Source organism: Antechinus flavipes, chromosome 4 (genome assembly GCF_016432865.1).
Source record: "Antechinus flavipes isolate AdamAnt ecotype Samford, QLD, Australia chromosome 4, AdamAnt_v2, whole genome shotgun sequence".
NCBI classification, from domain to species: domain Eukaryota; kingdom Metazoa; phylum Chordata; class Mammalia; order Dasyuromorphia; family Dasyuridae; genus Antechinus; species Antechinus flavipes.
Window position 1 is genome coordinate 254,832,062 of NC_067401.1, and position 24,463 is coordinate 254,856,524.

At 35.7% G+C, this 24,463-nt stretch overlaps 1 protein-coding gene across 1 annotated transcript; it reads left to right on the forward strand.

Annotated features, from left to right (window-relative positions):
* Positions 1-23,971, forward strand: MRAP2 (melanocortin 2 receptor accessory protein 2). The gene is made up of 4 exons (XM_051997339.1): positions 1-78; positions 1,472-1,605; positions 15,421-15,520; positions 23,449-23,971. Exons 2-4 carry the CDS (start codon positions 1,479-1,481, stop codon positions 23,840-23,842), a joined length of 621 nt encoding a protein of 206 aa, XP_051853299.1. The 5' UTR covers positions 1-78; positions 1,472-1,478; the 3' UTR covers positions 23,843-23,971.
* The last annotated feature ends 492 nt before the right edge of the window (positions 23,972-24,463 follow it).

Consider the following 24,463-nt stretch of genomic DNA (forward strand, 5'->3'; position numbering starts at 1 on the left):
TTTCCTTCTAGGAGAAAAAATTTGGAAAAGAAGATAAAGTCCCATAATACTTGAGCTCTCAGTTTTTCATTTCTTTAGGTGAGTGAATTGAAGTTGGGGAGAACTTCTAGTTGAAAAGATAAAAATATCTGTGATAATGCTGTCATGATAATTGTTACACTGGAAATTTTGAGTATAGATAGAATGATTGAAAATAGATATTCAAAGCAGAGAGGAGCTTTTCTGATCCATTCTTGAGGCTTCTATTTCCTGGATCTTATGAATCAGTAAATTAGTTTATCCTTCCAAAGAGGCCATTTTCCTACTAAATGCTCAGCTTTACATTCTGGTATTTTCTACACTGACTCAGCTTTTTCAAACAGGGTTCAAAATCTATTAAAAAGTTCCAAGTTGGAAACCTTTATTCTTCTCTTGTTCTGGATGGACAGAATGACTCTCACAAATGATGAGATAGCAGAATACAGTACTTTTCGTAAGTGATAGGTAAAGTTCTATTGCAGCAATGATTGTTTTCTGTGCCAATGGAAACTGGTCCAGATTAGTATTTTTGGCTATAGGTTTTTGACTTTTACTTTTTTTTTTCCTGAGGCAATTGGGGTTAAGGATCACACAGCCAGGAAGTGTTATGTGTCTGAGGCCAGATTTGAACTCAGGTCCTCCTGACTTCAGGGCTGGTGCTTTATCCACTGTACCAGCTAGCTGCCCCAGACTTACTCTTTTAAAAAAATTGTAATATTGTAGTATAAAAGGAATAATAGTTGTCAGAGGAAATATAAGGAAAACTTTCAAAATATGGAAGAGTTGAGTATTGTCTCTGATATGGTTCAGTGAGTTTACTTCTTGCTTTTCTAGTCCATAAGTAGAATATTGGCTCCTTGTCAATGGGGACTATTCTTAGTTTAATGTGTATATCCTTTCTACATGGGAGGTGATAAATATTTGTTGGATTGTATTGTTCTACCCATCTTTTTATATTTAGTTAAGTACCTGGTAATTTTTAATAATCATTACTTTATAATCAAGTTTGATATTTCATTGTACTAGGCCATTTTAATTCTTATTCTTTCCCCCATTATTTCCTTTTAAATCCTTAACTTTTAATTCTTAAAAGCTACCTTTCTTAACCTTCCTACAAAATATATTTTGTTTGTTTTATATGAAATATAAATATGCTTGCTTTATTTACATGATTCATACTTTATTACCCAATTATAAATTCAGTTGCTATTATTGGTTTTAATTATTGTTCATTTCTCTATATGCCCTTGACATGTGGAAGAGGTTTTTTGGGTCTCTCAGAGAGCAGGGACATTGTGTAACAAAATTTGTAGAGTACCTTGCATCATTGAGTTACCTCATCAATGATTCAAGAAGATAACCTTTTTAATTAAGTAAAAAATACAGAGAGTTTATTCTTTGCTATTGTTGATGACTTAATAGATTATGTATTCATTTTTATTCATTTGCACAGATAAGAGATGTCTGCACAGAGATTAATTTCCAACAGAACATCCCAGTCATCTTCATCCAGCTCTGATTATACTTGGGAATATGAATATTATGAAATTGGACCAGTTTCATTTGAAGGCCTGAAAGCCCATAAATGTAAGTCTTGCTTGAAGCCTCTACATTGTAAATATAAACAGCATTTTCATGCCTTTCCTTTTACTTCCCCAATCTGTGAAATAGCTTATTTTCATTCTTATTTATTATGACTGCTTTTATCATTTCTAACTTGGATTGATATGTTTTCTCTTTATTTTTTACTAGTACATGAAAATCTATTAAAGTGTAAATAATCATGAATGTGTATTTAATTGGTTTTGTTGTTGTTTAAAGTTAAATGCATGATCAATTCATTAAATGAAATAGCTCTATAATGAATTCTCTCATATAATGTTGTTTCTCTTCCCTTCATCTCCATCCACCAGCCCCTAAACAACTTTTTAAGAAATCTGATAAAGAAAGAAAACCCCAGACCTGTAATTGATCCTATAAAATATTTTTGAAATGGAATATAAAACATTGTGTTCTGGGATAACATGGTCACTCTAGTCTACTCTGTGCAATGGACTTGTACCAGCCAGTTCAAGTTTTTTGTAAGCATTCTGTAGTGTATATCTCTGGGGGGAGAAAGGGGAAGGAAGGGAAGGAGTTATTTATTTATTTATTTTTGCATCTTCAGAGTCTGGAACATTAGAGACACTTAATAAATACTTTGTGGTTAAATGATCCTTTAAAGAATGTTTGCAAAATGCTTTTTTTGGTGCAAAACTTTTTTTATTTTCATTTTACAGATGAGGAAACTGAAGCTCAGATAGATTGAGTGACATGCCCATGGTCACACAATTATTAAACATAGGAGACAGAAGGATAGGAACTCGGGTCTAGTGCTGTCATTATGCATGTAAAACCTGCTGAAATGATGATATCCTCTTGAATATCATAAAATTTCAGATTTAGAACTGGAAGGAGTTCAGGGACCATCTTTTTCATTATCATTTTTTGATGAAGAAAGTGAGGTCTAAAGTCACAGAGATGGTGTCAAAATTGAGATGTTAAACCAACCTACTCTGACTAGAGCTTTTGTTTTTTCTACTGCATTGACTTCTTAAGAGCATAAAAAAAAAGAAGATACCTCCAGGGGACAGAGAGCAAAAGTAGAGCATTTTCTGTGCTTCTTGTCCAACCTTAAGCCAAGAACAAAACCTAGTATAGTATTTGGCAGCCTGCCTGATTCAGATCGTTTTGTCAGCTGATAGCCAGCAAACAGTTGTGTGAAGCAAAATCACACAGAAAACGACCATGAGCCCATGACTTGAAGGGATTTTGCTTCTTGTATATAATGTCTGACCTTGAACACCCTCTCAGAGAAAAAAAGTCTGGAAGTGTATGTGTGTGTGTGTGTGTGTGTGTGTGTGTGTGTATGAGACTGGAATGACTGGCTGAGATTTCTTTCTCTGTGCTACAACACAGAGAATTGTTAGGGGAGATATTGGTATAATTAATGATCCAGCACATAGCATGGAATGCCATCCAATGAAAACATAACCACTCTACAGCCTGATCCTAAATGAGCCCCGGCTGCCAAAAGGAAACATTATCCTTGTTTCATTAAGCACAATTGTGGTAGCAGAGGAGGACCCCCAAGCTGCAGAGAGAAATAATCATCATCTCATGCCCTTCCTGGTTTCTTCAATAAGAACTGCTCAAATGTTTGAGATGATGCTTGCAGCTGTCTGCAGCTGGAATTCACATTCATACTGTGCACCAAGGGTTTACAAAGAGCAATCCTGTGGAGGAGACAGACACCATTAGAGCCTGCTTAGATCCCAAAGTCCCTGGAATTGTGGATAAAGGCATATCCTGGGAAATCTGAAAGAGATGCCAGGGCAGATGGAAAGATGGAAATGTGGTCTTTCTGACTCAGTGGGGCTAATTCTTGGGCGATGACTATGTCAGAAGCAGATATCTGATTTGAATTTCCTAAGTGGAAAGTATTTCTTTAATAACAAAGCATCCATCCCTCAAATTAGTGGTGGAGCTGGTAAAATAAAGTAGTGTAGGATAGTGGAAATGGGACTTGCACTGAAATCCTTATTTCATCATTAATTACCGTGGACAAGTCACAATTAACCTAATGAAATGACAACAATTAAAAAACAAAAACTTTGAAAGAAAAACCTCAGACCTCTAACCAAAGCAATGAGTAATAGTGTCTTCAAAAAACTGGAACTATTTTTTCTCATTTATATAATAATTATACTAGTAACCTCAAAGTTTACTTATATCTCTCAATCTATATTTATGCATACCAATTCTAAAATGAAGAATTTGGAATTCCCTATTTTACTAAGAAGGGATACAAAGATAAAACCTGAGCTTTGTTTTCAAAAGTCATTGTTCACATACATGTGTATATGTACATACATACATCACTCCTAACTAAAATTCCATCTCAAAGTTTCTGGCCAGAACATTGACTTTTTTCAAAAAGAAAGGAAGAACAACACAAGAACAATATCCCGCCTTCTACCTCAAGCCTTTCTTAACCTCTCAATTCCAGTGCCCTTTCTCTTGATTATTTCCTATTTATCCTGCATATAGCTTCTTTGTATATATTTGTTTGCATGTTTGTCTCTCCTGTAAGTTCTTTGAGGTCTGAAACTGTCTTTTGACTCTTTTAAAGAGTATCCCCAGAGCTTAACAATGCATTTGGCACTTAGTAGGTGCTTAGTAAATGTGCATTGATTGATTAATTAATTACTGTTGCTAGATGAGAGGTAGTAGAGCTGTAGTGGTTAGGAAATACATTGTTAGAATACCTCTTGTTGCATCAGAAGACGAAGCTTGGGAGTTCAGGTCTTGACTGAACACATATTGGCTGTGTGGCTCATAGAAAATCACTTAAACTCTAGGCCCGCAGGCAACTAACTCTTTAAGATTACAGACTACATGTGGACCACAACATAGCATTTATACTCTTTCTGTTATTGTTTGCTTGCATTTTTGTTTTTCTTCCCAGGTTATTTTTACCTTCTTTCTAAATCTGATTTTTCTTGTGCAGCAAGATAGCTGTATAAATATGTATACATATATTGTATTTAACATATACATTAACATATTTAACATGTATGGGGCTACCTGCCATCTAGGGGAGGGGGTAGAGGGAAGGAGGGGAAAAGTTGGAATAGAAGTTTTTGCAAGGGTCAATGTTGAAAAATTGCCCATGCATAAGTTTTGTCAATAAAAATCTATAATAATAATAAAAAAAACCCATGTATCTATAGTTACCCTCTTAGTTTTCTAAGGAAAGCTAACATGTACCTTATAGAAATAAAGAAAAATATTTTATCCTCTTTAAAAAAAAAGATTACAAACTACAAAGGAATTGCTTTTCTATGTTGGCAAAAGAAATTTCCTCAATTAGAACTTCCCACATTAATGAAATCACAGATACAGATTACCTCTTCTCTCAAAAAAAAAGAGGGTATAAAAAAACAGATGGTCTCTGCTCTTAAAGAACTACCAGGCTAATGGGGGTGAGGGGATACAGCCTGAACACCAGCATGAAAATCTGATAAGTTAAATGTAATAAGGCAAAAGAGAAATTAGTATTTTAAAAAATTTAGAGGAAAAAGATCAGTTTCAATAAGAGTATGTCTGTGTGGGATGTGGGGCATGATATAAAAAAGACTTCATGAAAGAGATGGTACCTGAGCAGGATTTTGAAGGAAGAAAAGGGTTTTAATAGATAGAGATGGGGGTGAGGGTGAGATGAGATCAGGGAATTAGAGTTCACTTGAAATATACAAGGAATTCAAAATAATTATATAAAGGTAATCCAGAGCCAGACAGTGGAGAGGCTTGAATTCCAGATTAAGGGGTTTATATTTTATCCTGGAGGCAATGGGGAGCAGTTAAAGGTTTTTGAGTTTAAAAAAAATGGCATGGTCTGATCTGTGCCTAGGAATACTGATTTTGGCAGTTATGTGAAGGATGAATTAGAGAGAGGAGAGTCTCTGAGTAGAAAGACTGCCTAGGACTAAATGAGTTAGGGTTTGGGTAATGTGGTTAGGGAGAAGAGAACAAATACAAAAGATATTATTGAGGTAGAACTGACTGACCTTGGGAAATGATTGGATGTGGATAATGGAAAGAGAGGAGAATAAAAAAAAATTATGGTTGATCCTTATCTCTATCTTCTATGTAGGTCATTCCATGTCCAAGCTAAATATTTATGCTCTTTAACCAACTCTCTGTTAGAAATGTATACCTGAATATCCAGATAGTTCCTCAAACTCACATGTCCCAAAGTGAACCTACCATCTTTTAGAAATTTTTTTCTTTTTTATACTTAATAGTATTTCTCTAAATTGCATGTAAAGATAGTTTTCAACATTCATTTTTATAAGATTTTAAGTTACAATTTTTTCCCTCTCCTCCTTATCCCTACCACAATACAGCAATTGACAGACAACAATCTGACATAGTTTATATGTGTACAATTACATTAAACATATTTCCATATTAGTCATGTTGTGAAAGAAGAATCAGAACAAAAGGGTTTGAAAAACCATGAAAAAGAAAAACCAAAGTGAAAATAGTATGCTTCAATCTGCATTCAGTCTCCATAGTGCTTTCTCTGGATGAGGCTAGCATTTTTCACCATGAGTCCCTTGGAAATGTCTTGGATCATTGTATTGCTGAGAAAATTAAAGTCTATTATAGTTTATCATTGTATAAAGTTGCTGTTACTGTGTTAACTCCCACACCTGCCGCTGCTTCCAAGTTCCCCTATTTCTTTGAATGCTACCACCATTTTCTTAGCCACTGAAGCTTACAGCCTGGCCCAGAAAAAGTATTGACTTTGTGATCATTTTCCCTGTTTTGAAAAATAAAAATATAAAAAGTTAAAGCATAATTAAATTCTATGTCTGGTCTGGGGCTTATGAGAGGAAGAAAGAGGATCTGAAGAAACACTAAAATCCAGTAGAATAGAAATGAATAAGTAATAAAGAGAGAAAACTCAGAATTATTAGACACTTGAAACTATAGCGCTGTCATTTTTTTTTTCATTTATGGCTCTTTTTATTCCATTCAGTTGAAAGTTAGAGTAAAGGAAAATAAATGATTTTGTCATGATCCATTCCTCTTGAAATTCGTCAGGGCCATTTCTCTCATTCTCTCCAATTACACTGTACAAACATGTCTCAGTTATTTCATTTTTAAAGCTGATGAGGTGAACTGATTTGGATCTCATATCAGGAACATTGTGAGAGCTTCATTTGCTTAAAACCAGAACTTATAAATTGTTAGAACTGGAAAAATCCTTAGAAATTCTTTAGTCCATTTCCCTTAAGATCCTTGACCTTTGTGCTTCACTTGAGTTCCATGGCCCAGGATATCATATAATGATTTCACTTGAGACAATATAGTCAGTCAATCATCCAGCATTTTTTAAGGCACAAACCATGTGCCAGACCCAGTGGAGCTTACTTAGCTAGGAGTCAAAAAACTTGATTTCTATCTCCAGGTCTATGAACTAGTTGTGTGACATTGGAAAAATCATTTGACCTTGTTATTCCTTAGTTTCTTTATATAATGGAGGGGTCTGACTAAATGATCTCTAATGTCTCTGCTGCTTCTTCTATTCTGTGGAGAGGAATTACTAACTGGGAATCTAGTGCCTTGGCTATCCATTTATTCTTGTGGTATTTCTGCCTGTGATTCATTTTATGAATGAGAATTCCATGTAGTATGGCCTCTGCTGTTTGGCTTCAAAAACTCTTTCTAATCTCTAACCTACTGTTCTAGGCTTATTACATCAATTTTGTATCTTTTGTACATTCTGCATTCCAACCAAACTGGTTTCCTTGTTGTTCCCCACATGTAACATTCCCATCTCCTCTACCTGCATAGTCTTTCTCTTGAGCCTAGAATATACTCCTTCTTTACCTCTACCTCTTAAGCAACTTGTGTTGTTGTTCAGTCATTTCAGACTCTTGGGGTTTTTTTTTGGCAAAGATATTGCAATGATTTTTCATTTCCTTTTCCAGCTCATTTTATACATGAGGAAACTCAGTTGAATCTGATAAAATGTTTTATTTGATGAAAACAAAAATAAAGAAAGTATGAAATACTGTAGGAACATTAAGTAAACAGGGTTAAGGTCTCACAGCTAGAGAGTGTTTGACGTTCAGATTTGAATTTGCAAAGTTAAGTCTTCTTGACTCCAGGTCCACCCCGCTATCTGGATGGGTCTCTTAAGCGCCTTACTCCTTTTAAAAAACTCATGTCAGATGCTACCATCTACTTAATATTTCTAAAGGCTAATGATTCCCTGAAGTTGCTTCATACATAGTTAATTTGTGTGCATGTTGTCTCTCCAATAGCCAGTATGTCCCTTGAGGGTAGAATGATTTCATTCTTCTTATCTAACAGTATCTAGTACACAATAGATGCTAAATATATGCTTGTTGCTTAGTATGACTGTTTTTCATGAACTTCTTAGGAGCTAAAAGATGGTAAAGGCAAAATTAAGGCAGTGGAATGGAAGAGAAGACCAAGGGGGAATAAATACAGATATTTTGTGGACACAAATTTTAAGATTTTTTCTTTTCCTTTTTTTTTTTTTTTTTTTTTTTGAGGATGAAGTCAAGAAAGAGAATGTAAAGACTTAAGTTGCATTGTAGTTACTGGTAACATTGTAAGGCTATATTGGTTGCTTTGGTGGTAGGTGGTACTAGTTCTGTGTTTTCATTTGTATAGGAAATGCCTATTAACTAATACCCTCTATTAATCCATGTGAGTAGCTTCTCTAAGTCTTTGGACTTAGAGTTTAATGGTAAAAATATGGTATAGTCTGATCTATGCCATACTACTAAGAGGTTAAATGACTTGTCCAATATATGTCAAAAGTAGGATTTGAACTCAGTCTTCTTGATTGTGAGGTTGGTTCTTTATTTTCCATGTCATTCTGCTTCTAATATTAATAATGATGGCAAATATGGAAATTGAAATTTACTGCCAACCCAGAGGTCAATGATAAAATAATAATATTGTTGTGTAGTATTGAATCTCAAACATTAATCTCAGATCTTGAAAGTCCCCAGAGAGACTTTAGTGACACATATATATGTCACTAAAGTCCTTGTGATTTTTTTTTTTTTGCTTTAGGGAGTTTATGGAAAAGTTAGGAATACCCAGGCTCCATTTCTGGTAGGGTGATTTAAAAAAAAAATTCCTTTAACTCTAAGACATGTTTAAGAATCTTAGACACAACTTTCATGCTTCTGGTAGGAACATGAACCAGGACGGTTGTCCTTATTGCTCTATGCCACTGTTCACAGAATTTAGTCCATTCCTCTCCTTCAACAAAAAGTCCTATGCAACCATGGATTGGCAGGAATAAAGCCCATCCCTTACTATGACTAAGGTAAAGAGCTCTGTTAAAAACAGATATAAAGAAAGCATCTGAACAATTATGAAATATGAAGGAGCATTAAGTGATGTACTGTGGGCTTCAGTCTAATTCTAGTGTGTCATTTCAGAATATTCTTCATGATCTAGTTAATCAACAATATTTACTGAACACCCACCGGGTACAGAGCACTGTGTGCTGAGCTGTATCATTTATCTCTGTGACATTTCTTTGCAATCTCTGTTCCCTTTAATGACTGCTCATTTTTCTTTCCTAGGGAGAAAACCTTATTTCCATCTGTCTTGTTAAACTTCATAGAATTTGAGGATTGAATTTTGTTGTTCAGTCTTTTTTCAGTCATGTCTGACTCTGTGACTCCATTTGGGATTTTCTTGACAAAGATACTTGCCATTTTCCCCCCTCTAACTCATTTTAAAGATGAGGAAACTAAAAAAATCAGAGTTATATGCTCTGCCCAGATCACACAGTTAGGAGGTGTCTGCAGCTGGATTTGAACTCAGAAAGATCAGTCTTCCTAAATCTAGGTCCAGTGCTGTATTCACTAAGTCACCTAGCTGTTGAATTTTAAAAATCACCTAATGCAGTCCCTCATTAGTTTATAGTTGGAGAAATGAACTGATCAGTCCCAAATAACCAAGATAGTGGGAAAGTTAATGAGCATTCAACTTTTTTTCAGTCCAGAGTTCTTTTCACTAGTTATACTGTTTTCAGATCTTTGTAGCATCTCTCCTTTTGTTTCTTGGATCTTCATAAGATCTAGCTTAGATTTGAGGCTGTGGATTGGGTGAGCATCCACTCCAACCCATAGTTCTTCTAAGAGCTCCAACCTCCCCATCCAGTATGTTTACTTGTACCAACCAATAAGAAGATATGTTTAATGAAACAGTGTGGCAAATGAAAGGCATTTTCCCATTTCCCATCCCCATCCCACCATGGACTCAGAGACCATTTTCACATAGGTTGACATATCATCAGCAGAGGAAGGCACACATGAAAAGAACATACAAAGCCAGGGAACATACATGAAACACATACAAAACCACATGCCCAAGGGGCGTGCATAAAGAAGAGCATGTCAGGAACATGTATTAGCAAGACACATTCATGAAAAACCACATATATTGAGATGTGTCTAGGGATCATATATGGAGAATATAGAACAAACACACGGAAAAGTTTGTGACTGAGGCATAATAAAAAAGTTTGTGAACTGCTGGAGCAGTTCATTGTTCTAAGAGCAAAGAGCTGACCATTGTACTCTATTGTGCTTTTAGGATGTTTTAGGCCAGAATGACATCTGAGAAAGATTATTTTAGCAGTTTCACAAAAGGTAAAAGAGATTACTTGGATTACATGAAATAGAAAAAGGTTTGGTCCAAACCAAATCACCCAGCTAGAATAGAATTCTGGCATAGCTATCAAATGAGAGAGGAAAAACCTTGGCATCAAGGGTCTCTCATAAGGGTCTGATAGGAATATGGTTTCATTGGTGTGGAGAGAACCTGAGAGACCTCCCTCTGTCAATGCAAGTTGGTATCTACTCTGGAGATTTATAATCTTAAGATTCTGTCTTGAGTATGCTCAGACTCAGTATTTCAACCTAGATCTTTCTAGCTTCAAGGCTGTCTCTCTATTTGCTATGCCATCTTACTTGTCTAATATCCAAAATATAAAGAAAAATAAAACAAATATCTAAGATGAAGAGTTATTCTTCAATGGTTAGATAAAAATATGAACAAATAATTCTTAATTACATAATTATTAATTAGGATCTTAATAACCATAGGAAACATTGTTCTAAATCACTAAAAATAAGAGAAATCAAAATCAAAATAAATCCAAATCTTCATTTTATAAGTCACCAATTGGGAATCATAACAAAAGATAAGAATAGCAATATTTGGAGGTGTCAACAGAAAACCAAGCATGTTAACAGTACTGTTGGTGAAACTATGAATTAGTCCTACTATTTACTATAGCAGTTTGTAATTATTCTAAGAAAAAGACAATTTCCCTATTTTTTCACCCCCGTAAGATTGAGTTTTCTCGTCCTTCCAACTTATAATGAACTGGAAAATTGTTTCATTTCATGTCTTCATAGGCTCTGTCTTTCGAGACTATACAGAGGCTTGGCTTCATGTAGTTTCTGAGGGAAAATGGGAAGCTTGAGCAGCTTCACTCCACCATCTCGGCCATGCTCAGAAACTGAACCAATTTCCATATTCTTTCACTCAACTATCCTTATGTTCCAGGAAAGTTCCATATATGTCCAAATATTCACAGTATCATTTATTGTTGTAGTTGAAAACAAAATAGATGCCCTATAATGGGCTGAAGCTTGAGCTGATGCACTGAGGTCCCAAGCACGTGAGGCTAAATAGTAATTGGACCATACTCCATTAATATATAAGCTTGGAGAAAGAATGGCCCCCGCCCACTCTTTGTGCAAGTCCTGACGGTTGTATAGGAAATGATGATTTTGGTGGGTGGAGGCAGAGGGGCAGATAGAGAGGCGGAAGAGAGTGCTGGCTGGTTCCTGTTATAGCTGCTCACATTGCTAATCCCCTTCACCTCCAAAAGAATAGATTGAAGATTTTCCCTTAACCTGAATTCCTGACTCCGGCTGATTTTAAAATACGTGGTCACAGTGCCCATCAATTATGGAATGAACAAACAAATTGTGATATTTAATATAATGAAATAATACTGTGCTCTAGGAAAAAAACTTTTTAAACTGTGGTTCAAAGAGTCACATAGCTGAATGTGGGGGTCTTGAAATTATGATTTATTATCAACAAATGTTTGATTTGTATATCTATTTTATATATCTAAAATAGCCATATAAGTCTTGTAAAAATTTCTCAGGTGAAAAGTGGATAAAGTTTAAGAAGCTCTCCAATAGGAAATGATGCATATAAAGAATTCAGAAAAGCATAAAGACATTTATATCAACTCATATAAAATGCAGTAAGAAGAATCAAGAAAATAATGTGCATAATGACTACAACAAGATATCTATCTATCTATCTATCTATCTTTCTATCTATCTATCTATCTATCTATCTATCTATCTATCTTCCCCTCCCTAAACAACAAAGAATTATGAGGCCCTGAAGGGTAGTATGCAAAGGAGTGCAGAGATAGGGAGAGATATAAGATATTCTATGGAGGTGAAACTGATAAAACTAGTTGGTTATAGGAAAGTGACACCTCCTATTTTAAAGAAATTCTTCCTTATATTGAGCTGAACTCTGTAATTTCCACTTATTGGTCCTTGCTCTGCTCTATAGGGCAGAACAGAACAAATGTAATCCGTCTTCTACATTAAATTTGTTTGCTACAGCATCCCTTCAGGCACTTGTAAACAAAGTTTTAGAAGCAATAAAAACCTGGCTCATTTAGAACCCAACCAACTAGAAATTCCTTTATTCACTGAATCTTTTTCTATATTTGACTTTGGAGAAAGAGGTTAAATGACAGTAAGACAAACTGATATAAGGGATTCATTTAAATGAAACAAATAAACAAATCAAATCAGAACTTTCTAGGGCCAACCTTATATCTACAAGGAGAATGATTTTCATGACCATGACCCAAAGCACCTGTAGTCACTGAAGGACCAATATGGAGCAAAGCAAACTAATGTATTGTGTATTTGTTGAGTAACAGAGGTCACAACAAAACAAAACAAAAAAGAGTTTTTAAGGACAGCTCTTAATTAATTGAAAAATTCAGTGAAACAGAGAATTTTGCCATCTGAATATTCCAGTTAATTGATGTTTTCCTTTATTTTAACATTTGTATTTATGTAAGCTCTTTGTAATCTAGCTCCCTTCTACTTCCCATTCTCCTTACCTTCTACTCCTTAAAACACTCTCCTCTATGTAGAATCTGGGCCTATTACACATAACACCCCTTCACACATTCTCCTGCCTAGTCCAATTGATTACATTCCATCTCCTGTCTTGATGGTTTTGTGTGGATTGTCTCTCCCTCTACTCCCTCATGCCTGAAATCCACTTCTTTCCTCACTGCCATCTCTTGGAAATCCTAGCTGCTTTTAAAACTCAGCTCAAGCTCTATCTTCTCCAAGAGGTCTGTCGGATTTATCCTTACAATTGCTGATGCCTCTCCCTAAAATTACTTTGAGTTTAAATCTGTGACTCTGGGTAAATTTGTTTTCAAAGATTAATCCTGTCCCTTTCTCCTGACTTTCATTTCTTCCTTTACTGAAAAGCCTATTTAACAGTCTTTTTAAAAAAGTTTGTTTGCTTTTTGTTCTGTCATTTATAGGAAACTGCTGTCTTCAAAATACAGCAGTTTAGAGGCTATTCCTTCCTATATTGATATGTTTGTATGCCCTCTAAAGTTAAATTGAGGTGGGCGAAAGCCTGAAGTATGGTTAAGCATACAGAAAAGTAAGAGATTTTATACTGTAATATATTCATCTAATAAATTGTTTGACCTATCAGCTGTGGACTCAAAATTAACAAAAGAGATTTTATTCCTATTCATATAAACTTCCACAGTGGAGAATAGATGGGCCTGGATATCTACTGGTCAAAAGATGCTAATTCTAATAGTTCTGTTGAGGAGGCAATAGATAGATGAATAGATGATAGATAGATAGAAAAATAGATGATAAACAGATAGATGGATTCATAGATAATAAACAGATGGATGGATGGATAGATAGAAAAGTAGGTTGATGATAAATAAATAGATAGATAAGGAGCAAACATTTTAGGTTAACTTCTGGGGATACAAATACATGAAAATTTCTTTTTTCAAGACTACATTGTAATAAGTGAAGGAAAAGCATAAACAGGAGATGGGAAAGAGAGGTAGGAAGGTACTTGGTCCTGAGGGAGAAGGATCAAGGCTGTAGCTAAGAAGGTGCAACAATCCAGAGAGAGTTGAGCTCAGAAAAATGAGGACAAAAGTAGCTCCTCAGAGGTTCCTTTGACACTTTTGATTTTTCTCATCCTTTAATTTTGTAAGGTTTAAGGATTTTATCTCCTTGTCCTTCACTGGGAGGAAACTAAGCTGGTAATTGGTGAATAATAGTCCTTTGCTAGAATGAGGAGTAGAGAACAAAGGTCACAAAGGTGGGGCAGCCAAGAAGCTGCTGTCTAGTTGTAACCTTCTTACCTCAAGGTATGTTGCCACAATTTCTTTTATTTTAAAAAATCGAACTTCATTTACTCATTTTTAAGATAGCCACACTCAGAATTGCTGCCTTGGCTGGAAATGTTATTTTCTAAATTGTAGGATTCCATAGTATTGAACTTATTGAAGCTGGACATAATTTGAATTCAGAGTTGGTAGATCTGACATAAAGTGGAAAATCTAAAACAAAGAACAATTTCTATAATAATTAGTACATTCAAAAATAGAATGTGGAAGATGGAATGTGAGGAGGTGGTGGGCTCCCTCTCTATGACCATTGCTGGGTATGTTATTGGTCTGTGGTAAAAGTAGCTAGATAGCACAGTGGAAAGCATGGTAGACCTGGAGTCAGGAATACCCAAGTTCAAATATGGCCTTAGACCTTAAGCAAATCATTTAATGTCATTTTCCTTGTCTGTAATCTGGGGATAGTCTCTGCTTCTTAGGATTGTCTTAAAGATAAAATGAGATATTTGTAAAGTACTTTGTAAACTTCAAAGCTTTATACAAATGTTAGTTATTATTGAGTTATCAAAGCCAACCCAATGCTATGAGTTGGACTAGATGTCTTCTAAGATCTACCTCTCAAATTCTGTTATTCTTTTTGTCCCCAAGGCTGCCATTTAATGACAGTGGGTAAATGGTAAATATAATTATAGCTTGGATTTCAAGAGGATGTGACCTCCAAAAATGTCATAGCAAGTCAGGGATGGGGCTGGAAATAAAATAATTATTGATTTCTTATTAGACCAGTATGCCATGCTACTGGTAAATCATGAAAATAGTCATAAAGAACTAAAACCAAAGACATTTAGTGGTGTTTTCTGAGAATTTGATGGCCTCATATGCAGCCAGCTTACACAAACAACACATTTAATTCCAAAGAAATGATCTGTGGGAAGGTGAAGAATTGAGGAAATATGCTTTTCAAAATTTCATTAAAATTTTTTACTTTTCATGTTTTGAGCATAGGCAGATAGTACTTGAAGTGGTCCAGCAATACATCTTTAACAGCTTATTTTATTATGTTTGTATTATCACTTTGCTAATATTATCTCATTGTGTTTTCACATTAACCCTTGTGAGGAAGACATGTTAGGCTTTTTTTTTTTTTTTTTTTTTTAAATCCCCATATCACAGATGAGGAAATTGAAACTCATTGAGGTTGAGATACTTCTTCTGAGTTAGTGGCAGAGCCAGGACTAGAACCAAAGTGTTCCTATGGTTTTTCTATTACCAGTAATGATGATTATTCTCCATTAAAAAGCTGAGATGAAATATTAATTCATTTATCAACTGTCTTGCAGATTCCATTGTCATTGGATTTTGGGTTGGTCTCGCTGTCTTCGTGATATTCATGTTTTTTGTATTGACCTTGCTGACCAAAACAGGAGCACCACACCAAGAGTAAGTCTGAATGTTATATAGAATAAACCATATGCCATAGGTTGCAAACTGCCTCATTGGAGGGGGTTCCCACATAAGAAATTCCCTATGTAAACCTTAATAATGCTTTTTTTTAGTTGTACATCTATATCTAGCACTTAACACAATGCTTGATACATAATAAGTGCTTATTACAAAATTATTTTTCTTAATCAAACATCTGTTAAATTTTCCTTTCTCCAGTAAAACCTTTTCTTCTTTAAAAAAATTTTAAATAGTATTTTATTTTTCCAAATACATACAAAGATAGGTTTCAACATTCATCTGTGCAAAACATTGTGTTCCAAAATTTTCTCTGCCTCTCCCCACTTGCTCCCTAACTGTACCTGCTCCTATTACTGTTACCAGGGATCTATCCAACCTTTCTCCAATACCAGTGGATACCATTGGATCCAAGGATCCAATTTCTCCAAGAATTCTAGTGAAAGTTAGAGACTGTCAATTCAGAAATTGTGCTTCCTTTCTGAATAATACATTCACATGTTGACTTTCAGTAAGCTAATTTAAGGTCACGTTTGAGTAGTAATATCCAGATACACAATGGAAAGAGACTGCTAAAGTCACAAGTATCACCTCATTTTATAATTGACAAGCTTGAAGTCTAGAAACATTAAACCACGTGAATTGGGTAAGTCACACTACTAATTATTGACAAAGCCCACGTTTTATTGGTTCTAAATCTAAGCTAAATCTAAGATTCCTTTCTACTATGCTTCAGTCTTCCAATTTTAAAGTTATTGGTGTTTTATTTTATTGTAATGTGCAACCAGCCAATGAAATTATCTTCCATTCCAAGGTCAAGTAGGTTAATTGAATCCCAAGCACCAGTGGATTCTGGGAATCTTTCAGTATCTCATTGATCACAGTACAGGCAGTTTCAGGAGTGACACAATTACTAAAAACTAAGTGATCCTTGGTAAGGCAGGAAAGAGAAGGGAAGACTGCTATTATAAAGTTAATGTTGTTTTCTATAAAGCTATTAAGCAAAGGAAACTGCAGACATGGTAGTTTTTTGCCATTATATAGGAAAATACTTTTCTGGGAGATTTTATGGAAAATGAAGAAGTAGCATTTTTTTCTCTCTCTTTTCATCAAGAATTCTCATGATGTATATAAAAGAAAGGGGCTGAGATAGTTTTTTCATTCTTTGGATTTCATATCTGACAAATAAAACCATCAGCCTCCCAATTCATAGTACCATAGTACCATAGACAACAAGCTGGAAAGCATTCTAGCTGTCATCAGTTATGAACCTCCTCTTTTACAGCTGAGGAAACTGAGGTCCAGGAAGGCCAAGTGACTAATCAAACATTTATCATACCCTCTTTTAGTTTTGACTATTGACATTTTGTCCATAACAAAATTAATTAATATTATTTAATTGTATCTCATCCTTGATTTGGAATACTGAATTCTAGTTCTTATGAACACTGATAGATATGAAACCAAACTTCTGTATTTATTTCTCCATAAGCTGTCAGTTAGCTAAATATCCCTTTCCTTCATCCCAAAGTCCAAGGAAATCCATCCCTGGAAGCCTTGATGAGGAAGAAGTGCATTCCAGATAAGAGGAATACAGAAAAAATGCTTGGAGTTTTGTTTAAGGAATAGCAGGAAGAGCAATGTCAATGAATCACTGTATGTAAGTGTGTGTGTGTGTGTGTGTGTGTGTGTGTATGAGTGTGTGTTTGTGAGTGAATGAGTGAGTGAGGAAGTATATTCCAGACATGAGGAATACAGAAAAATTGCCTAGAGTCATTTAAGGAATAGCAAGAAGGCCAATATCAATGAATCACTGTATGTAAGGTATATATATATATGTGTGTGTGTGTGTGTGTGTGTGTGTGTGTGTGTGTGTGTGTGTGTAGTTGAGGAAATGGATTTAAGATGTCAGGAGACCGAAAGTATATTTGGTATGAGAGGGAGATAGTTCATGAAGATCTTTGAATATCAAATAGAAAATTTTATTTTTTGATTTAAGAATTTATTTTTGAAATTATAGGGAACCAGGTAGAGGATGCATAGAGATAAATGCTTGGGAAAATGTTTATTATTTCTACCATTTCCTTTTTCTACTTCTGAAACCATATTCAAACCAATTTTGCCATTTTTGCTTTAAGGGAGGGTCTGTCAATCCACTTCCCTACAACTCACTTACTCTCCTTGTAATTTTTAGGACTAAAATATTCTGTCATGACCACCATTTCCCTATGGTGGTTATCTCCCCCAACTAGAATATAAGTTCTTTGAGAGTAGGGACTATTTTTACTTTTTAAATTTATATTCCCTTACTCTATGCTTACTATGAAATACTTCATAAATGTTTTCTTCATTTATTCATTTTTATTGATTCAAATGCTCCCACCCAAGAGCTCTGGTAGGACAGTTGCGGAAATGAACTCTCTGATGAACAGAAATGCCCCTGAGTAGAAAGACAGCTGGTCCTTGAGAAGGTTTCATTATACCTCAGGGTACAAGCAACCATAAGATTAATGTGTAAACTGTTCTTTGTAGATGGGCAGCTAAGTGATGCAGTGGATAGAATTTGGATATAGAGTCAGGAAGACAGCTTCAGATACTTCGTAGTTGTAAGTCCCTTCACACTGTTTGCCTCAGTTTTTTCATCTGAAGAAGGAAATGGCAAATCATTCCACTTTGCCCAGAAACCTCTCAACAAGGGTAACAAAAAGCCAGACACAACTTACAACTAAACCACCACAGCAACCTTCTAACAGTATTTATCAAAAGTAATGTTTGTCTAGAAGCATGCTTTTAGCATAAGATATGACCTTGACCTCAAGGAATTTATAACCTTGTTGAAGAGAGACTAAATATGACTAAGCATTCAAAATGAGAGAATAATATAACTGTGTGTTTGGTGTATTATTAATTTTTGTTAATATTTATCATCAATCATTAAAATAACAGAATATTCCTGGAAAAAAAGTTTTCTATATGTTTTTGAATTTTCATTGAATCAAGAAATCTCCAAAGTACACAGGAAAGCTGAAGTCCCTAGAGGTGATGGTTCAGGGAATTCAGATTCTGCTTGGTCACCACCCATCTTATGTTGGTTGCATGCTCCAGAATTAATTGTCAGCATGATGAAACTTTTCTCTGCTAAAATCCTCCTTTGATATTTTACCATATGGAGATAACCTTTGGGGCCTCAAAGACTATGCCAAGAAATCACAAGCTCTGGTAAGATCCACCAAACTGGAAAGCCTTCATAGAGGGGCCTATAATGGATTGTTTGTCTATATCCCACAAAGACTCAAGTCTAATTATGCTCAGAAAAGCTTATCACAAGAAAGTTTGCGGAAAGATGACAGATTATTATTATTATTATGGTCACACCAAATCATGAATATGATATAGCATGGTTTAAAGAATTGCAAATTGCCCTATTGATGTGAGTACCAGCATTGTTGAAATTGTGCTTTTCGAATTAGTGAAGCATAAGAAGAAGAATAATACATATATGGCAGGAATGATTTTATAAGTGCATTGAACTCCTGACAAAGAAAGTCTCTCCATTAATGGGCTCAACAACTTATCTATGACTTAGAGGTTGTTGTTTTTTTTTTTTTAAACTTATTTATTTATTTATTTTTAATAATAGTTTTTTATTTTCAATATATATATATAAAGATAGTTTTCAACATTCACCTTTGCAAAACCTTCTGTTTCATATTTTCCCCTTTTGTTCTCCCCAAGCCTCTCCCCTAGACAGCAAATAATCCAATATACGGATTATTACATGTTAAACATGTGCAATTCTCTACATTCCACAAATATTCCATGCTGCATAAGAAAAATCATATTAAAAAGAAAAAAATGAGAAAGAAAACAAAAAGCAAGCAAACCATAATAAAAAGGTGAAAATACTATGTTGTGAATCACATTCAGTCCCCACAGTTCTGTCCCTGGATGCAGATGGCTCTCTCCTTCACAATTCTATTGGAATTGGTCTAAATCACCTCATTTAAAAAAAGCCACATCCTTCAGAATTTATCATTGCATAATTTTGTTATTGTTTCGTACAATGTTCTCTTGGTTCTATTCACTTCACTTAGCATATGACTTAAGAATTTTAAAGAGTTGCCCAGGAGAAAGTGAGAATTTAAATGATTTATTTACTGTTGATCAATCATTTAATCAGCATGTATTTATTGGCACACCATGTGTTAGTTATTTATGCTAGACCCTAGGGAATAACGAAAGAAAAATTATTCCTCTCAAGAAATTTACATCTGTTGGGTGAAATGCATACACATAAGCATATACAAAATAATTAAAGGTAATTATTTTGGGGGAGGGTGAGAGGCAAGGCATTAGGAACGTCTGGGGACCAAGAAAACCCTCATGTAGAAGGTAGCACTTGAGCTGAGTCTTGAAAAAAATTAGGGATTTAAAAAAAAAGCAGAAGTGAACAGGAGCAGATTTCAGCTAGAGATTCAGTAGCATTTGTAAAGGTATGGTAAGGTCTAAGAGAGTGAGAATCGCTTTCCAGGAACAGTACAAAGGACATTTTGCAATGTATGAGTTAGCTATGAAGCAGTCAACTCATTTACATGGAATTAGTTTTTAAATTTTTCATAGCAAAGTTGTAATTCAAAAAGCTGGAAACCATGGCAGGATTAAATAAGGAAAATTGCGTTCATAATTGCAGAAAACAAAGATTTCTTTTTTCCCTCTTAAGGGAAATATGCAAAAATTTGCTGTGAGACACCACTGATGGAGGAGAAATAATCTGGAAAATAAATTAGCAGGAAGAATTCAGCTACTGATTGGAAAAGAGACATAGCTTTGTGAACTTTATCTCACAATGAGAGTTGAATTCTGTATCAATTTGAATTTATTGCCTGCCAGCATCTTCTAAACTAAAGCTTGGCAAGAGATGCCTTGTTCTTTGCTCCCTCTTACTGTTTAAGAGGGAGAACTGGGATGGGAGTGGGAGGCAGAAGAGCAGAGTACAGGTTTTGCATAATTTTGCAGTCAACTCTGTTATAAGAAGAGGTTCCGAGATAATTGGACAAAGTTGAATCCCATCAAGTGAAAGAGTTGTCTGGACTTATCTTCAATGCCCAAGTGGTTTTGCTGTGAGCTTTCCTTTCCTTTCCTTTAAAGAGACCTGGTTGGAAAGAAATGATTAGACCCAGAAGAATCCTCATTTGTCTAGATGGATAGTAAATCTGAGGAGCTTGACAATTTTTGTGATTTACAAGGAACTGCTGGTTACTACAATAGTGTAACAATTCCTCTGCACCTTGTTAAAGGTAACCATTAGTAAAAAGAACTTGTTACTACTCCATCCACTGATAGAAAACAAAAGGGAAGTTAATTCTCATACTATGAGAGGTGAAGACTAGCAGAGAAGGGAACTGATTCTATGGGGTACAGATTATTCCTGAAAGCCTTGCTATCAAAACATTGTGAGTTGTCTCAGCTATGTGGGTTTCCCCATTGATGACCTTGGGGCTAATATGTGCCCATTCTTTTTCATGGACACTGTGTATCTGGTAGGAGTGTTTGATTCAGGTTTAGGGGTGGACTGTGACTATTTCTGCCTTATATAATAGCTTTTGCTTTAACATTAAGTAAATATTTTGAATTAATAGTGTTGGGTAACAATCTGTGAAAAGAAGCAGCTCAGGAACTACAATGGTAAGTGGTAACAGTAATAAATAGCAATAGTAACAGTGTATCTTTCCCCCACCCAAGCCCTTAATAGAGTAAACCCGAGCTGTCTGAAAGAATAGGGACTACAGTACTAATCCTTCTCTGGTAAGCCTAGCTCTACCAGTGTGAGGATAGGTTGAAGTGAGCCAGTCAATCCAGAGTGAGGATTACTAAACTACCATTGTAGTTCAGCAGGTAGGTGGCACAACAGGTACAGCCCTGTGCCGGGACTCAAGTATTCAAATTTGGTCTTAAACGTGTAATAGTTATGTGACCCCCCAGCAAAGCATTTAACTCTGCTTGCCTCAGTTTCCTCATCTGTAAAAAGTTGGAGAAGAAAATAGCAAAGTACTCAGGTATCTTTGTCTGGAAAACTCCAAATGGGGTCACAAAGAGTTGGATGGACAGAACAACAAAATGTAGCCATTTGCATTTGCATTTTCAGGACATTAGTAATCAATGGTTTCACCCTGGTCTCAACAAGAAAAGGGAAAAAATAGGTCCATCTTTCATACTCTTAAAGTGATGTTTCTTTCTAAGGGGCTTTGAGAGAGGCATTTCATAATTCTCAGTGACAAAATGAGCCATATAGCTGAAATGCACAGTCAGAGCTCTATTTGAGAAGCAAGGAGAATTTGATTATCTGATTTTTTTATACTTCTATGACTCCATCAGCCAGAACAGAAAATGTCAGATCAGAGGAAGATCCTTTATTGAAAAGAGTGATCAATACTCAGTCTGCTATAGCCTTCTAGCAATGAGGAATTATGTGGACCTAAGTACTTTAAATATGTCTTTCATCAAGACTCTCAAGGTTCACTTTTTTCCCCAGGTGCCATCTTATCTCATTAACTCATGGGGAGACTACATACTCAGTCCCTGTGTTTCAGAAGCTTTTAACCACCTAGGAAAGGATATGAGTAGGAAAATTCACTTTTAACAGGGACAAAAAAACCTACTTTCATTTACCTTAGAGCACACAATTGGCATTTCCCCTCAATGATTTTCTTCATACTTTTAGAGCTGATTCACCCACTGCTTATTGCAGGGCCCATGAAAATATTCAGTGACAGGAGCTGAAAACACTTTGATGAATGGAGAAACTGAGGCTTCTGGGGGAAAGTACTTATTCACATTTATCCAGCTAATCATGATGGTGTAGCCAGTAGATCAATTCTTATTCATCCTTCAAGATTAGCTCAAATGCCACCTCTTCCATAAAGCCTACTTTGATTCTCTCTTCTACTCCTAATCAGCATCAGGAGTTATCTCTGTCTCTCCTTCCCCCCCTCCCTCTTTTTATCTCCCTTCTCCCTCCCCCTCTCTTTTTTTTACTCCCCACCCCCACTCCTTCCCTCTCTCTCTCTTTTTTCCTCTTTCAGCCATTTAATCAAAAGGTAGGTGGCTGAATGAATAGAGCATTGGGCCTGAAGTCAAGAAGATCTGAGTTCAAATCCAGTCTCAGATATTCACCAATTTTGTGAGTTTGGGAAAATCACTTAATCTGGGTCTGTTTTAAACCAGTGGAGAAGGAAATGGCAAACCACTCCAGTGTCTTTGCCAAGACAACCTTATGAACACAATACTAGTGTGCTATGATCCATTGGAAAACAAAGAGTCAGAAATGATTGAACAATAGCTGCTATGCAGTGCATTATGGTTTTTAAGTCAGCTTGGTATTTGTTTTTGTATTCCCACAATGATCCAGGAGGCACTCCTTTTCACATAGTAATATTAATAGTTAATTGTATATAGCACTTAGTAGGTGCTAGGCACTGTGCTAAATGCTTTATAATGGTTATCTCATTTTGTCCTTACAACTCGGAGTTAGATTACTTTCAAGCTATTATCATCTCCATTTTATAGAGTAAATTGCTTCCTGTTTTGAAAAGAGTAACTTGCAGGGACTTTAGCTTTCATTTTCTTGTTTTTCAATCAACCAATTAATGAATAAGCATGTATTAAGTACCTACAATAAGCTAACATGAGCCTAAAGATACAAAGGAAGGTAAAAGTATGGTCCCTGCCCCCTAGAAATTCACTTTCTAATGGAGAAGACAACATGCAAAAATGGTACATTGAAGATTTTCGCAGTGTAAATGAAAGCTAAACTCGAGTCCAGGCATTGTGCTAGGCCCTGAGGATACAAAATGTGGAAAGGAATGATATATAGTGTATATGATTTTGCCTTTTCTTTTTCTTTTTAGAAATGCAGAACCTCCTGAAAAACATTTTCAAATGAAGAGCTTTGTTACGGACTTTGGAAGGCCTCGGGAGCCGGACAAGGTATTTTCTCGCTCAGCAACTGCTGAATCCAGATCTCTCTTCCACTGCTACATCAATGAAGTGGAACAGTTGGACATGCCAAAGATAAGTCACAAAGCAACTGCTGTGGATGCTGATGAACTTTTTCAGGAGGGGTCCAGAAGTAGCGGGAGACCAGAGGAAGACGACCTGACCCAGATGACCAAATTCAACATCCCCAATTTTGTGAACACCGACCAAAATTCCTCCTTTGGGGAGGATGATCTTCTGATTTCTGAGACACCAGTTCTAGAAAACAAACCAATAGTTCAGACTTCCCATGAAGTCCTAGATTAAGAAAGATTCACTATAGGACAAAGTCTTTGTAATATCATCGATCCACCTACTGCTTAGCAAGGGATTTTCTTCACAGGCAGCTTCAGATTTGTTTCAGGGTTGTGTGTGTGTGTGTGTGTGTGTGTGTGCGTGTGTGTGTGTATGTGTGTGTGCTTGTGGGTGCACATATAGCTAAAGTAGAAGTCAGTGCAATAGCAAATTTAGTGCTTACAAGATCTCTGTTTGGCTTTTTGGACTTTTTTTTGGGGGAAACTATTGAGACTATCCCATTTGGATACTCACCATTTGGTGGGTTGGAAATGGTTTAATCACATACTGAGAGGCAATCTACTTAGTGGAAAGGGATTGGATGTGGAATCAGGAAGCCCCGGTTTCAAGTCCTCTCTCTGACATATACTGGCTGTGTGATCCTAGATAAGTCAGTTAACTTATTATTCCAGACAACTCTAGAAAACTGTGAATCTAAGAAAGTACCATCCTGCTTTGGTAGGAGTTTTTCATTCAGGAGTTCATTCCTTTTTATGAAATCACAGATCTACTTCCTATCCTATAATACCAGTTGGTGTAAGTCCTTATAGGTAGGGCTGTATTAAGCCAGTGTGAATGAGTGAATACTCTGTC

Excerpts from the sequence above, each read along its gene's own strand:
- MRAP2 (XM_051997339.1), top strand. The coding sequence starts at position 1,479 with ATGTCTGCACAGAGATTAATTTCCAACAGAACATCCCAGTCATCTTCA. Across the intron at positions 1,606-15,420 it reads AGGCCTGAAAGCCCATAAAT|ATTCCATTGTCATTGGATTT; the intron begins GTAAGTCTTGCT and ends ACTGTCTTGCAG. Across the intron at positions 15,521-23,448 it reads ACAGGAGCACCACACCAAGA|AAATGCAGAACCTCCTGAAA; the intron begins GTAAGTCTGAAT and ends TTTTCTTTTTAG.